Source organism: Clarias gariepinus, chromosome 13 (assembly GCF_024256425.1).
Source record: "Clarias gariepinus isolate MV-2021 ecotype Netherlands chromosome 13, CGAR_prim_01v2, whole genome shotgun sequence".
Taxonomy (NCBI): domain Eukaryota; kingdom Metazoa; phylum Chordata; class Actinopteri; order Siluriformes; family Clariidae; genus Clarias; species Clarias gariepinus.
The window spans coordinates 24160304-24177746 of NC_071112.1; the positions used below are offsets into that span (position 1 = coordinate 24160304).

A 17443-nucleotide genomic window follows, 5' to 3' on the forward strand; every position below is an offset into this window, starting at 1 on the left:
ATTTTTTACCAAAACATGTAACTCAACATGTTAAATCATACCCAGGTATGTTGGAATAAAAATCTTTAGCCACATCAACCCTTTCAGGTGAAAAGGATTAACTGATCACAGTGTATGTTGCATACATACAGAATTCAATATCCTTTCTCAGCCTGGGCTTTTGAATTCGAACCACCAGATGGTCCACATGCTGATGGTTAATCCCTGCCTTTCCACTTTGGTCTCTTTGTGCTTTAACAACGTGGAGGAAGTTGTCCTTCTGCAAACACGAAGAAAACAAATAATATTAGGAAGTTGCATTTTACACCCGTGATGAACACCACTATACACAAGCTGTTAGAACCCTTCTGTGTATCATAGACCTCTGTCCTTTTATAAAGTCTTTAATTTTTTCTGGGACCGAGAGCTTCATAGTCAAGCGGCAGCATCGATGTGGTGTTTGTTTGACTTACTAAAGAGGCTCAGGCACACATTTTTTGTATACATATTAATCTCCTTTAATGGTCAAGTTCTTTAGAAGTCATTAATCAAGTCAGATTCATAGACACAAAAGAATAAGAACCGATCACCGAACTGTGTACTAACCATTTTTACTGCTGTGCTTGATGAATTTAATTCATTACTCAACATGATTTTTGCTTAAACATTTGGGAAATAAAATACAATAATTTCTCTGTTGTTTTAGTAAACTATATTTATATTTTCTTTTTTTTTTTTCAAAAAAAAAAAAAAATTGGCTTTAGGAATAAGTGTTAAACATATCGTGTTAATTTTTTCTCAGTATTACTCTATTATAACGCAAACTGTTTTCAATGAATGGTGCAGCCTACATTAAAATGTTCATAGAAGCTAGAAGACATCAAGCTGATAGACTTTAAACGCATCTTAAACAACTTAATATTTTACTTTTTATCAGTTGCAAATTATGTAAATTAATTTCGGAAGTGCATTGTGCAACTGTAGATAGTTTACTCCACCACATTGAAATTTAGCTAGCTTAGCTACTTTTTTGGCCCTGCCTGGCAGACAGTGCTCGACCTGATTTTGGAAAGGACATTTGATGCTCTTACTTATGAGGAAATATTTAAAAGCAATATTGATTCAGTTTAGGAGTCAGGGGGGAAAGTACCTAATTTTAGCTCCATTTGTACAATGACGTTTATTGGCTTTCTAGTTATACTGTGACCAAGCATTGTGATACAGTATGTATGAACTACTGTATGATGTGTTTACCCTGCTGTAAAAACCACCAGCCACCACAAATATGATGTACATACATTCTGGCAGTACATTATGATGAGACATTCATATTCTTGTCATCATAGGCATTTCTATATAGGCTTTGTGAAATATGCATAATGCCTGACCAAAAAAAATAAATTAAAAAGTTGCACACTGTACTACTTTCTTCGGCTGCCTTATTTCAAATGTCCTGGAATTTGCCCTCAGGGAAGAAGAACTCCATTCGTGTGATACTCTGGTCATTTAGTACATTCAGGGAGTCAGCCGACCTTATTCTGTTGTTATATAACATTGTTGCGTCTGGACCTGGACCAACTGAAGCAACCGCATATCAAAACCCCGCTTCCAGAGGCTTGCACCATGCAACCATCATGTATAGTTCCTAGGTACTATGCATCATAGGTGCACCCGTTACTTTGGAACTCATCAGATCATGTGACCTTTTCCACTGCTCCAAAGTCTAATCTTTATGCCTCTTAGCAAATTGAAGCTCCTGTTTGTGTGAAAATCTTTTAACTTTCACTACTAAACTCAGCTGTGATTTCTACTGTTGAATTTTAATGAAACAACTTCACCAAGCGTGTTAGTCATCCCTGATCCTGGTCAATTGGGATTTATTTACTGATCAGATTTATACAGCAAATTTGACAGTTCAAGCGCTCTAGTTCCAGGTTTTAATATTGCATTGGACGGGTCTTAAACCAATTCCAGTAATTTTAATTTGTTCTTTGCTTGAGGTAGGCCAATAATTTGACTTGTCTGAAACAGTGACTTTTTTGTGTATGTATGTGCGTGTGTGGTTTACGGGTGGGGGCGGGGTGGATTGGGGGGGGGGGGGATTTTTTGGCCAGGCAGTTTATATATGGCTATAATTTCACCTTTCAACAGCCATGATGTTAAGTGACGTTATTTCCAGAGCAAGATGTCTATGTATGTACTACGTCGTTTCTTGTAAGAAGCAAAATAAGCCACTTTACCATGGAGCATTTTGCCTTTTCTCACGACGTTGATGAAAAATTATGATCTACAATATGTTGAAAAAGTTGAGTGTTTCAGTACTTATGGTCTTGAATCATTGGCCTGTCACTAAAAATCATGGTTACAGGGCCTTTACTGTAAGTGTATGGCATCTCTCTAACTTAAATCTCAGTACATAAAAATGACTATTTTTGTTTCTTTTACTTATTTAAATCTAAAATGATTATGTGCAAGATGACGTCAAGCCCTGCGTTGTCATTAATCTAAACAACCTACAGTATGACTCAGCATTAGGAGTCAAAATGAAGAGTGTGTTCACCCTTAGTTGGTGTTTTCTGTGACGTAAAACCCGCGAAGTACCCTTCTCCATATGGAGCTACTCAAGACTGCTTAGTTTATCCACACCTTGTATTGTTAGGATGTATACACGCACAGACAGCCCGGAGCCAAACACATTTCTCACACCTGTGACGGCACTCAGTCTTGTATTATGAGTAAGAGCAGTCTCGCAGCTTATTCTGTATTCAGCCCGCCATCTGGTGTATCACAGGCCAAAGCCTGGGGGTGCATTCTGAAAAGCGGTGATGTCAGTAATCCCATGATCACATCAAATGATGAGGTCAGCCATGCCATTCGCAATTGTTGAGTCAACATATAGTCACAAAGACTTATTTTGATGTCTTGATATACACCGGTCACTTCCATATTAATGCAATTCTCCAATCAACCAATTAAGTGGCAGCAGCATAGCACATAATATAATGCAGATACCGGTCAATAGCTTTTTTTTTAAAAAAATATTTGTTAATAATCTCTGATTTTGTTTTAATGATTTATGACATGGTTGTTGGTGCTAGAAGGCTAGAAGGAGTATTTCAGAAACTTCTCCTTTCCTGGGAATTTTACACTCAACTGTTGATAGTATGGGTGTAGGTTTTCCTAATACACTAGGAAAGTTTACATGAATGCCTTGTGCTTTATTTATTGGGCTCTTGCATCTACTTGTGGAAATAGTTTTTTCGATTCTTCATCATGGTCTGTTCAAGTTTTATAAACACAAGCACACCTGCAGTATGCTGCATAAACTGTACAAGGAAGCTGCAGCTGTGTCCAGCTGTGTCCTTGTCCATAAGAGGGTGCAGTGGAGCTTCGGTTTACAGACCTGGAGATGAAAAATCCAGTCTGGCAGGGTTGTTTTTGTTTGGTTTAGTTGAAGATGCAGCATTTGTTTATGTACTTAATTGAGCTTGCGTGATGTTTGGTGGTTAGGAGGTGGACATGAGGCTTGAGCTCATACAACAAGAATGCTAATGGCAGCACTCTCCTGCCTGCACACGCAGCATTATTCACCTCCTCCTCCTACCCCTTATTTCCTCCCTCCATTTGCCATTTGCACATCTTTTGGGTAAATACTGGTGACCACAACCACATCTTACAGATGGTTTACCTTACAACACATCACTTACTGTCATGCTCCTTTTCCTTTTTCCAAACAGACACGTACACAAAGATAAACCAGCGCACTACACCCTCACTATCTTGATGAAATTGGACATGTCTTTGGTCTTTTTCCATTAATAACTTTAAAACACATTTAAAAAATTGCTAAATTGCTTTCTCTCTTTTTGTTTCTTCATTCCATGATATGATGCAGGGCCCACTGGAAATTCTGATAGCTTTTCTGAAAGGGGGAAAGTTGTTTATTTAAAAAAATAAAAATTATCCATGTAGTTCCAAACTTTTATTTAAACACAATCTTTTTCCTTTATCAAACATCTGTTTTTAAAATAGTTCTTCAGATATAGCTTTATCCTAGTCAGAGAATGGTCAACATAAAGGGAATGGCTGTTGATAATTTATTTATAAATAACAAAACTTGTTGATTGGCTACAAAAAATTCAAAAGTATTTATCTTCATCAAGAGTCATCGAAATTATATGCCATGGTCAAATGAGACCAAAATCAGACCTGTTGGCTGAGCATATCAGCCTATTTGGATATTACATTCAGAAGCAGTATGTTTTTCTTTACAAGTACTGCAATTTTTCAGCCCAAAACCTGGTTCAGTCTGCCAGGATGTGATGACTGGGTCATAAATAATAATGAAGATAATGACCCTTAACCTAAATTTAAGTCAAAACAGAAATGGTTGCTACAACACAAAAAGAGTGCTTTTCACTCTCCAGATTTTAATGTTAATAATGAGCTGAATTGAAAAGGGTGATCCATATACACAAATCTTTGGACATGAAGGCACTGCAAATGCCCTGTAATTTGTCCGAGATCCTTTTAAAATAAAATTTTCCCACTTTGTTAGACATTCCAGTAGGCCCAGTGCTGCTGTTCTTTTTAAAGGACAAAGGTGTCCCTTAAGTCTAAGGGTGCCAATAAATTACAGTTTTTCAAATGTTGAGCAATTTTTGCTAAGCAATTATTCTACCTACAGTATTTATGCCAGTAATTATGTTACTTTATTTATGCCGATAATTATGCTACTTTAATTATACCAGGATTATTATGCCATTAATTCTACAAGGCACTGCATAAGGCAAGTTTGGAGGGTCTGAGATTTTCCAGTTTTACAACTCGACTTTTTTAATAGAAACGTACTTACTGTAAGAGACACTGGGCTTTTGAAAATATGTAAAAGAAAAATTTGCATAATATATAGAACACTATATAGGCTATTCTATATAGTGTCAGGCCAATTGTACACCAGCAGCAACATGGAGGACAATATGCATCCGGATTCTGATGGGGAGCTGCGCAGGCTAATTTGACTTTAATTCTGAAAGAGCAAAGAGAATTCAGGAAAGAATCTAATTATCAATTGAACAGCATAATGGAGTATATTAACAAAGTTTTAAAAGCATAAAGAATCAGAAGATCAAATTAACTAGGCCAAAGCTTGGATTCAGTCGTTGTAGGATGTTTTGTCGGAGTTGGTAAAATTCCATATGCAAACGAAGAATTCAAACAAAATGACTGATTGATTTATCAATACTATTGATAAGTAGAAGTGCTAAAACTGTGATATACCTATACTGGGTTAATATACTTTTTGCCTTTTTAAAACAAAGTAAAAAAATGACATTATGTAGGGTAATTATTAAGGCAGTAAAGTTAAAACATTTGGCCGGGACACCTTGTAATAGATTTGATGGACCTACTGTATACTTCACCGGCACAGAGAAAAAAGACTTTTCGTCCAAACTCGCACAAGTCCCCAAAAAAAGATCTAAAAATTGGGAGTCACCAATGTTATCTGTGAATGTCTTGTTTTATTGTATTTTTTTTTACTGATATGTTGGTCTATGTTTATGTTCGTGCTACTGTTCCTTGTAGCACTCTAGGGTCAGAACATGACTTATATACATCATCAGCATTCAGGCACACAGATCATACTTCTCACAATGCAAAGCAGTAAACCAATCAAAATAACCGCTTATTAAATTAAATGGTCTGGAAAGCCCAATAAAGAGTAAAGTTATAGCAAATTTGAAAATGGATGGAAGGGAAGTGGCTTTTCTCCAAGAAACCCATTTGATGAAATCGGAACATGAAAAACTTAAAAACTCCTGTGGACATGGCTGTAAAAGAGGGGTAAAATTTTTTATCTTTAGTAAACTTATCTTTGAATATACTTAAGAAAAGAAAGATAGGGATGGGAGATTTGGATTTTTAATTATTAATGTTTATGCTCCCCGGAATCTAAACAGAATATTAATAAGCACTTATGTCGACACAATGCATGGTCGGTGAATCAAGGACGTGAGACTCTTTACCTGATACGATTACTGAAATTTAAGTGACAAACTAAACAAACTTATAGGTAAAGACATTTCATGCCATATTAACATTAAAACCCAATAAGGCAGAAGGACCAGATGGTTTTCCATCAGAGTATTACAAAAGACAAACCGACACCTTTACTGACTGACCACCCACCTGCCCCGGGACAGAAGTGGTAAGTTCAGTATACTGTTATACCAATGAAAGTTTTGAACCAGGATTACAAGATTTTTACCCATATATTAACAAATAGAAGGAAAGTAATCCTTCACCAGATAATAAGCTTACATCAGACTTTTGTGTTGATCTATTATATGATTGATAATAAATTACTCCAAGCTATACTATTACACCTTGATGTAGAAAAAGCATTTTATAGAAATCACTATATAAATTACTACATAGATTCGGATTTCATCAGACCTTTATTAAATTATTCAACCATTATATAACATGGCCGTATCAAATTCTATTGGCCTGGAAAGAGGAACCATACAGGGCTGGACACTAAGCACAATACTGTTTGCACTGTTCATTGAAATGCTAAGCCCCAGAGTATTACCGAATATTATGATATTACAGGTATAAAAATGCAAAAGCAGGAACATAAAATTTCTCTATTCATGAATGACATTTTAATTTGTTTATAAACCCAGGGACGTTCTGTCCCCAAACTGCTATTACTTTTAGATCTCTTTAGTTCCCTGTCAGGTTACAAACTAAAGATTTTAAAGACCCAAATAGTAAGCTTTAATTACATCTCCAGCCAGATCATAAGATCTATATCAATTTAATTGACGATATCTAATATCTTCAATTAAAATGGGACCTATCATAACGGGGCAGTTGTGGCTCAAATGATAAAGGCCATAGATCACTGATCGAAAAGTGTGGGTTCAAGGCTCAACACAGCAATTCTTCCACAGTTGATCCCTAGAGCAAGGCCCTTAACCCTATCCTTAACCCAGGGGCACTATATTCTGAATGACCCTGCGCTCTGACCACAGCTTCGTAAGTGGGATATGCAAAAAAAATTATAATTAACTATGCTATAAGGTATACGTCAATTAACTAAAATAACTTAATCTTAATATGAAGTATGTTGTTAGTCTTTCGGCTGCTCCTGGCAGCGGACCAACTAATCTACAGTACACTCAACTTGGCACAGGTTCGACTCCGGATGCCCTTCCTGATGCAACCCACCCATCAGGCACTGCATCCGGTGAATGGGGTTTGGGCATTGGCTGGTAATCTGACACGGGCCTTCCACATGGCAGACGAGAAACCTACCATCAATTCCGTACATAAGTACGAAGCTATTTCACTGGAATTCCACTGAAAGACCAATACAAAGAGGTGTACATGTGAGAAGTGGAACAAAAATCATACATGATTCCAAACATCTAAAAAAAAATAAATAACTGAAAAGTAGGGTGTGCATAATTATTCAGCCCCCTGAGTCAATACTTTGTAGAACCACCTTTTGCTGCAATTACAGCTCCCAGTCTTTTAGGGTATGTCTCTACCAGCTTTGCACATCTAGAGACTGAAATCCTTGCCCATTCTTCTTTGCAAAACAGCTCCAGCTCAGTCAGATTAGATGGACAGTGTTTGTGAACAGCAGTTTTCAGATCTTGCCACAGATTCTCGATTGGATTTAGATCTGGACTTTGACTGGGCCATTCTAACACATGGATATGTTTTGTTTTAAACCATTCCATTGTTGCCCTGGCTTTATGTTTAGGGTCGTTCTCCTGCTGGAAGGTGAACCTCCGCCCCAGTCTCAAGTCTTTTGCAGACTCCAAGAGGTTTTCTTCCAAGATTGCCCTGTATTTGACTCCATCCATCTTTCCATCAACTCCGACCAGCTTCCCTGTCCCTGCTGAAGAGAAGCACCCCCAGAGCATGATGCTGCCACCACCATATTTGACAGTGGAGATGGTGTGTTCAGAGTGATGTGCAGTGTTAGTGCGGGACTTCTTATGGTTTTCTGTTAACAATGGCTTTCTTCTTGCCACTCTTCCATAAAGGCCAACTTTGTGCAGTGCATGACTAATAGTTGTCCTATGGACAGATTCCCCCACCTGAGCTGTAGATCTCTGCAGCTCGTCCAGAGTCACCATGGGCCTCTTGGCTGCATTTCTGATCAGCGCTCTCCTTGTTCGGGCTGTGAGTTTAGGTGGACGGGTTTACAGTTGTGCCATACACCTTCCATTTCTGAATGATCGCTTGAACAGTGCTCTGTGGGATGTTCAAGGTTTTGGAAATCTTTTTGTAGCCTAAACCTGCTTTAAATTTCTCAATAACTTTATCCCTGACCTATCTGGTGTGTTCTTTGGACTTCATGGTGTTGTTGCTCCCAATATTCTCTTAGACAACCTCTGAGGCCATCATAGAGCAGCTGTATTTGTACTGACATTAGATTACACACAGGTGCACTCTATTTAGTCATTAGCACTCATTAGGCAATGTCTATGGGCAACTGATTGCACTCAGACCAAAGGGGGCTGAATAATTACGCACACCCCACATTGCAGTTATTTATTTGTAAAAAATGTTTGGAATCATGTATGATTTTCGTTATACTCTTCTGTGGTGTACAACACTTTGTATTGGTCTTTCACGTGGAATTCCAATGAAATTGATTCATGTGACAAAATGTGAAAAAGTTTGAGGGGGCCGAATACTTTTGCAAGCCACTGCAAATATATGTGTGTGAGAATATGTATATATATACATATATATATATATATATATAAAAAATAGTGTGCCCTTGGCTTCGTCCATGTGCAGATCCTGACGCCTGCGTGCGACCAGTGGAGTGTGTGGACAACTCGCTGAAGCTTTTTACGCTGTTCAAATGTCTCGTACTTCTGCCTGTCGTATGCATTGTTGCTGTAGACGCTCTGTAGTCTGATCCAGGGTTACAGTAGCTATGAGCTCAGCCAGACTTACCAATTTTTATATCCAGGAGTAAATATGCTAAAAGAATTAACTCATTAGCCTGCCTTAAATTTTAACCAACTGTGTCAAAGGATAATGGAAGATGTACTTGTTTCAGATCATTCCAATATTCCAGTTAAAATAGTGTAGACAATTCAATTAATGGGATAAATTGATATAATTGGTAGTGGAAAAAAAAGTATAAAGTATAAGGACAAGATTACAGCAAAGGGTTGCTCTGTCTTCTATATAAAGTAGCTGCTTATTTGAGAACCATGATTGTTTGTGTAATCCTGATTGACAAGTAAGATAAAGAAATTGAATAGAGTATATTGGGGAAATTGTGAGTCAAGCATGGATAGGTAGATTAAACTGTTCCTTAAAAAGTGGTATTCTCAAAAAAACTGATTTGCTTAAAGAAATAACTACAAAGATGTTGCTTCTAGCAAATTGGGTACGAGATATAAGGGATGGGTAGATTGGGGCTTCAATTCATATTATACCTTCTTTAACTAGGAGACAATAAGTGATTTCCAAACATTGAAAAAACAAACAGTAGACTGAATAACAAAGATTATTTTTCTTTGTTTGTTTGTTTATTTATTAATTTATCAGGTACATTATTTTAACGGTCTAGCTCTTTTTGATATAAAGTCAAAAAGCAATGAAGAACAGGCTACTGAAATTTTTTATTAGTGCTCATAGAACAGATTTAGGGCTTAGGTCAGTTTCAAGACTTCAAGCGACTAAAACAATAAACATTACAAATATAAGACAAAAGGGGGAAAAGAAGCGCACAGTTACATCCCAGAGATTGCCTGGAGATTTCAACAGGGGATACCAAGCTTAGCAACTTGGAGAATGTTTGGCTAGAAAAGCTTAAGTAGATTATGTGTTAAGCCTGTACAGAAGATTCATCATTTAGGCCCTCGGCTGCTGGAGGAATTGTGCCTCCCAAGAAACCAACCACTAATTCTGGGCCTGTCCAAAAATAAATACTTTTTAGTACAAAATTTACACAGAAATAGTGACAATAATCGGGAAAAGCATTACTCATAATTAGTTAAAAATTTTAAATACGAAATCAAAACTTCCCTTTGGAATGCTGAGTGTAGCTGTTAAAAAAGCTATAATATATAATAAATAATTTTGGGGATTTAAATAAAATTGTGGATAAATGGAAATGGTGTATTTCCCAAAAATGCCCTTTTTATGAAATTTACTTCATTACCTCTTATGCAATTATGCAGTAATTTACCATAAAATGAATGCTTCTCAAGATAAATATATATATTGTGGAGTTACATGGTAAAAAAAAAAATCAAAAGATGGTTTACTAGAACAATATGCAGCTACTGTATGTAAAATAATGTGAATAACAAATATGTGATCCTTAATAAACTGTAAATAAAAAAGAAACTGGAAAAGTGGAATTCATAATTTCTTTTTTGGTAGTAATATAAATAGCATCGTCTATTAAATAGGTTTTAATAAATTAATTTATTTATGGGGGGTAGTTCGTAGACAGCTTTACAACTAGAATAATATTTTTAAATGCTTGTGTAGTAATTTGGTTATAGTGGTCAAACTAATGAATATGCCAAGTAAAGGACTGGCTTACACTCTATCCTATCAGTCACACTCAGTGTTCGGTAGCCATCATATGTGAAGAAGAGAGCTGACTGGTGGGTGGGAATTAGCAGGTGAATAAATTGTGGGGTTTAATTTAACACCCTTTCCTAGATATTACAGGTACATTAAAATGATTAATTTGTGTGTGGTGTTTTTTTTTTTTTTTTGCAGACCGCTCTGAGCAATGAACGGGATTACGAGAGCTTGGTGTTAATGCGCATGAGGCAGGCGGCAGAGCGACAGAAGCTTATCGAGCAAATGCAGCAAGAAGATGAGGAGGAAGAAGCAGCAACGACCTGAACGCTTTCACTTTGCAGCTTTAATTAAACATTATAAACCTTCATTGCAGTGTTGTGCTTGTATTTACTATCAAAGTTTGAATTCTCAGCAAACAATAAAATACTTTGTTTTGTAAAATGCTGACAATCAGGGTTGTGTAACTCAATGTGCTCCTCGGCTTTTGGCCGAGGGTGTGCCTGAGCAGGAAAAGATTTTCGCTAAGGAAGCACGCAGACTACAAATGGCTTTAATCAGTCGGCACACATCCCCGAAACTGCGAACCATGTCTCTCGGGTGAATTTTTGGATTCAGATCCTGTTCTTGTCCAGTGCTGAACACGTTAGAACTGTTGGAGGATGTAAACATACATTTTATTTTTATTATATATTTTTTATGGGAACCATGCTGCTGGAGTTGAGGAAAGGTGATTGGAGGTTCTGGCCTCTCTGAAATAACTGTAATGGTTACAATGATTACACTTCAGATTTGGCTCAAATCATTAAGGACATGCATTTTTGAGTCTTGAGGCCGGAGTCCATAATAAAAAGCTGATTTGGGGTGCTGGAAGTCTTGCACCTTCCAGTAGGAAAAAAATAAAAAAAATCTTGTATCCCCCTAAATATACTCTAAACCACATTAATCATATGTTTGTTATGCTTTTCCCTATTCAATCTTTGATTAGATTGGTTTCTTTTAACAAACACCAGAGATTCTCTGATATGGTCACTCCAGCATTTGTTGTTTTTACTCTACCCCAACTCCCTCATCATACCTTGATCATCTATTGCAAGCATATTAGGAACTGGAACGATGAGAAAATGTAAACTGACTTCTGGACTGGATGGAGAATCTCTGGTGTCAATTAAAAGCTTAAAGACATCACCATTTGTCTAAACCGATCTCATTCTTCATAATTATACTTTTTACTATTAGTAGATCCCTGCTTTTTTTTTCTCCTATTGACCACAAACCCCTATTCACACTAGCTGTCTTTATTTGAGTTTTACAGCTTTACAACATGTGACTAGCAGACCTACAGTACAAAGAATATTTTGTGTGTTTTTTACTTTTGTAAAATTATACATTCACATAAGAACAATTTCTTTTCTAGCAAAGGTAGCAGCATTATGTTCAGCCTGAAGTCATTGTTTTTAATTTACATGCAAACTGAGTGCTAACATACAGTAGGCACATTCATTGGATCATTCTGATGTGGGTTCTTTCCACTTTTTTCATATTTGGCAATGATGAGCAAAAAAGCTACCGGAGTATGAACTTCCCCTTGTGGAGAAGCTTCAGCCTGCTGAAAGTTAACAAGATATTAGTGTGGTCAATAAACCAATTAAATGTTTCGCATTTAAAACTTAGATACAAGGAAATCTTCATTGAATTGCTTTGAATTAATAAAGGTGGTTGGGGAAAACAGTGGCCAACAAATATAGCCTAAAAATTCTAAACCAACTTGATGTCTTGTGAAAGCGGCCCAATGTGAGAGTGATGACAGACAACAAGCTTATACAGTGTTATGGTGAATGTAAGCCAGAATGATTAAAAATTTGCCAGATGAGACAGTATGCATTAAAAACAAACCATATTTTCCAAGGAAAAATGATTCTCTTGAACATTCCTTTTGAAGAGTTGCCTCAAAATCACTTGTTACAAATCTCTAATTCAGTAAGATATATTAGTTATCTATTCAGAATGAAGCAGTTTAGGGTTTAACTCTGCTGAGCCAGGTCTTACTGCAGACTTTGGTCCCTTTTACCTCCTAAGAAAAAATTTGCAGTTAATTTCTTGAACTTTGTCTGAATCATTTTAAAACAAATCTTAAACAGAAAAAAACAATTTGGTGCACAATTTTTAAAAATATATGTACATAAAGCACATATTTTGTTGACTGTTCTTTAGATAGCCATCAAATAGCTTCTCATTGAGTTCTTTTGAACATTTTAAATTTTACTTTTAATTAAATTAAAGCACAGTCCACAAATTTTTTTAGATGGTTGTGGCTGGAAAAAGCTTGCCTAGTTAGTCTACCTTATCCATTCCACAACTGCCTTATTCATTTGTGTTTTTGGTCGTCCTTTTGGTACACTCAATTTTGTTCAGCAGTCTTGCTGATGATCTACAGTTATAAAGAGTTCTGAGGTAGTCCTGCTTTATTATTCCATTTACTTTGTACAATGCATGTACATGCCCCAAAACATGATGCTGCCACCACCATGCTTAGCAGTTGGTGCAAAGTTGAATGCCTCACCTTTCCTCCTCCACACATACTTCTGGTCCTCCAGAAGACTTTTTCTTTGTCCATGTGGTCACCTGCAAAATGTATTTCAGCTTGAACTTTGATTTTGGAGCAGGGGATTCTTTATGGCTTTCCTGCCTTTCTGTCCATGGTGATATAAATCTTGTTTGACTGTGAAACTAGTGTTCCAGGAGCTTCTAGTTCATGGCAGGCCTGTGTCTTGGTGGTTCCTGGCTGTGTCTGATCATCCAAAGCAATTTTTCTCAGATGTGACAGGGTGATAGTTTGGGCTGTCTTCCAGACCTTGACCATGTTTTTGCACCTCCCAGTAACTTTCTTTCTTTTACTGATCTTGGAATCTGCAGTTGTTTAGAAATCGCTCTGAGACACATTCTTGACTTGTGTAAATTTCTTTTGGGATTAATAAAGATTTATTTTATCTTAAATCTGCCATGCTCTTTTTTTCCTTTCCCTCAATGCACAGTATTTAGCTCAATCCGGTAAGTGCTGTCAAACAAACCCATTGTATGTTGGCACAGAGAAACAACCAGCTGTAATTAATCACTAACAGAAGTGAAGAGGCCATGGGTTGGCTAATTAAAAGACATTTCAGGATTTTTGGCACCACTCAATTAATAATTAGGTGTGTGGTTGTATATTTTTCACCTTGTATGTATAACCTCGCACCTTTGATTAAAAAAAAAACCCATTTAGCTTTTTTTTTTTTTTCTTTTTAAAATAAATGTTGTGCAGTGATTCTGCCCCAGAAAAAGAAAAGTTCAAATAATTATACAAGGCCTAAACTTGCAATGACTTTCATGTTCATGATGAGTGTATGTAAACTTATGACTACGACACTTTTATTAACTTTTCCCTATCAAATGACTTGGCTTCTCTAAATTTCTCATGGGTGTAAATACATGTGTGTGCATGGTGCCTTGTGATGGACTGGGGTCCCATTGCAGGGGAAACGGTTTCTGGAATAAACTCCTGATCCACTGCAATTCCGCACAGGAGAAAGTGTTTCCTGTAGATAAATGAATGCATGAATCTTTGACATTGGGCTGTTTTCCATCCTTTACCATTTTTCCAAACAACATCACACAACCAGACATTATTATACATTTTTCCAAGGTTCCATGCTGCCATTCATCTTTGAGTCACACCTCCCAAAGTCCTAACAAATCCATCTTCCTGTTACACAATACCCATCTCAGAGCCATGCTGCTCTCACTCTATTTTTGTTGTTCACTGCAACGTTCCAGTCACATGGTTCTGTTTACGAGCTTGGCTCTATCACATCCCTGGAAAGTAGTTTTCAAATTACAACACAGGAAACCCAATTACACTCGGCCCATCCACACACACGCACACACGAGTCCTGCTGGAGGGATGAGCCAGATCAGCTTCTGCACTCTGAAGACTCCCAAGGCATCCACCGCTGCTATTATTATCACCTTGTGTTAACGTGTCCATCTCCCCAGAAATCACCTTCATATACTAGCTACAGTATAAGGTCATTAGAGGGTAGAATGCTTGGAAGTCCCAAGCATGTTCCTTAGGGAAAGATTATTAGACACTTTGGTGTTAATGGAACAAATTACAGGCCAAGTAATGGTGGAGGTACACATTTAGAGCCAAGTGAGGAGAGCTCTGCATAAATATTTGGCAAATTGATAACTGAGAAGGAGTTTCTAATTAAACCAGACACTGTGCTTAAGGTTTGTAGTACAGTATGTTTAAAGAGGAGCACAGGATGCTTGTTCCTTCATTTGATGAACCTGATGTTTAGTAGAGCAGAACCTAATGTGTAGAGCTTTAGCCATTCAGGACTGGAAAAAAGGAAATCCCAACATAAACAACTGCAGGCAAATGCTTACATCACTTTCCCTGGCATATGGTGTGATAATACTTTAAGTTGATTGCTTCTACTTTTGGTATTGGCTGCAGGTTTCTTTCCACTTAAGAGCCAATTTTTAATGCAATTAAAGTTACAAAAACTAGTGAATGAAACAAAGTAGTTTTTGCAAAGGTTTGTGCTAAAAGTTAAGTGTTTTTCCTGTAACAAGACAATAATCAGAAACATGGAAAACATACTTCAGAACAATATTTCGTGATCATTCTATCACATTTAATTGACATAAGGCACCGTGTGACATTTTGCAGGGTTCTATCAATTCCAGCTAGAACAATTGTATCAGGAATAATATCTTAGAATCCACTATTTGATCAGTTTTGTTGCTTGTAAAATTGATGAAACATCTGTAAAACATTTTTCATATTGCCAAAAAACAATTCAGCCTCTTAAACTGTAATCTTCATAAACCAAGATACCAAATAAACAAGCACAACATTCCCATATCTTCGGTAAGCAATTAACTGGTTTAAACAATCAATATCATTCATGGTAAAATGAATCAAGACTTAACCATGAAAATCATGAAAACTGCTTTTTAAAAATAGTCTTTTTTGACTTGATTTATGTCTAATTTATTGGAAACAATGTTCCTCAGTACAGTTTCATTACCAATAGATTTTTGTGGTGTTTTGGTTGATGCAGGCTTTAAGTGAAACTGAAGTCAGCTTTTGGCCACTTTCATATTCAGAATTCTGTTTTATATCAAATGTCATTTTACTCCTCTAAACATTTTCCTGAATTCTTTATCCACCATGACTCAAATTCTATAAGTATAAATTATGTAAGAAAAAACTCACCTTATTTGGGTGCACTAATAACTTTATTATCCATTTTCCATATCGTTCATCCTGTGGAGGGTCAGGAGCACCATGGAGCCTATCCTGGGACACTAAGGGGGCAAGGTGGGGAACACACTGGATCCCATCGCAGGACACAGGCAAATATACACTTAATCATACACCATGGGCAATTTGGAAACACTAATCAGCCTGCACAGCAGGGTCCGGGTTCACTTGGTGGGTTTCCTCTGGGTCTTGCAGTTTCCTCCCACAGTCCAAAGACATGCAGTTTAGGCTAGTTGGTGTCCCCAAATTGCCCGTGGTGTGTAAATGAGCATGTGAATGTTGACTGGAGGTCCTGCCATGGTCGTAAAAATGGGAATAAATACAATGGTCACCATTGGCCTTAACGGTCCCTGGGACCTTGAAATGCTTCTTACGAAGCCACGTTACCCGGGCGGTGTTTTTGGGATCATTGTCATGCTGAAAGACCCAGCCATGTTTTATCTTTAATGCCTTTGCTGATGGAAGGAGGTTTTCACTCGAAATCTCACGATACATGGCCCCATTCATTCTTTACTGATTTACATGGATCACTTGTCCTGGTTGCAGAAAAACAGCTCTAAAGCACCCCTAGCATCGCCGTACTGTAGGTATGGTGTTTTTTGGATGAAACTCAGCATTCTTTCTCTTCCAAACACGAAGTTCTATTTGGGTTTTATCTGACCATGTGACATTCTCCCAGTCCTCTTCTGGATCATCCAAATGCTCTCTAGCAAACTTCAGACGGGCCTTGACAGGTACTGGCTTAAGCAGGGGGACACGTCTGGCACTGCAGGATTCGAGTCCCTGGCGGCGCAGTGTGTTACTGATGGTAGCCTTTGTTACTTTGGTCCCAGCTCTCTGTAGGTCATTCACTAGGTCCCCCCGTGTGGTTCTGGGATTTTTGCTCACAGTTCTTGTGATCTTTTTGACCCCATGGGATGAGATCTTGTGTGAAGCCCCCGATCGAGGGAGATTATCAGTGGTCTTGTATGTCTTACATTTTCTAATAATTGCTCCCACAGTTGATTTCTTCACACCAAGCTGCTTACCTATTGCAGATTTAAGCCCAATCCCAATTCTACCCCTTACCCCTATGTTAATACACATAGAAATTTAGTTTAATGGTGTTTACCTTTTTGATCATGCCTCTGTCCAACACCCTCGTTGGGTCAGTGGAGCCCTAAACCCTCAGCAGGCTGGTGAAATAGAAAGTTGCATCTCTGCGATGCTTTTATTGGTTACTGATCTAATGTACTTCCCTGCCCAATGGACAATGTTTTGGTTGTGTTTAGTAGGTTAAACCCTTTAGAATTATGTTTCAATCAGTTAGCATGTTGCTCATGCAACAATTTGGTTGGGATGATAATGTGGTGCTTAGGCCTTGTCTAACAAAATGGAAGAAAGGTGCAGATATCTGGTAGGGGCCATATGCCTTCCCTGCAAAGGGGGGTAACCTGAAATTGCTGCACAAGTGTCCTGTGTAACATTGCTGTTTTAGTCATTCTAAAACTGAAGAATACACATATTTCTATTCGCCAGGATCAAGAATACTCCCCTGTCTGCAAAGGCCTGTCACTTACTCAGTAACAT

At 37.6% G+C, this 17443-nt stretch overlaps 1 protein-coding gene across 1 annotated transcript in view; it reads left to right on the plus strand.

Annotated features, from left to right (window-relative positions):
* Nucleotides 1–10930, plus strand: part of dnajc17 (DnaJ (Hsp40) homolog, subfamily C, member 17) — a 60373-nt gene extending 49443 nt beyond the window's left edge. The window contains exon 11 of the mRNA XM_053510512.1: nt 10759–10930. Within this exon, the coding sequence (XP_053366487.1) occupies nt 10759–10887 (129 nt within the window). The 3' untranslated portion in view covers nt 10888–10930. The remainder of the gene's footprint in view (nt 1–10758) is intronic.
* Nucleotides 10931–17443: the final 6513 nt, after the last annotated feature.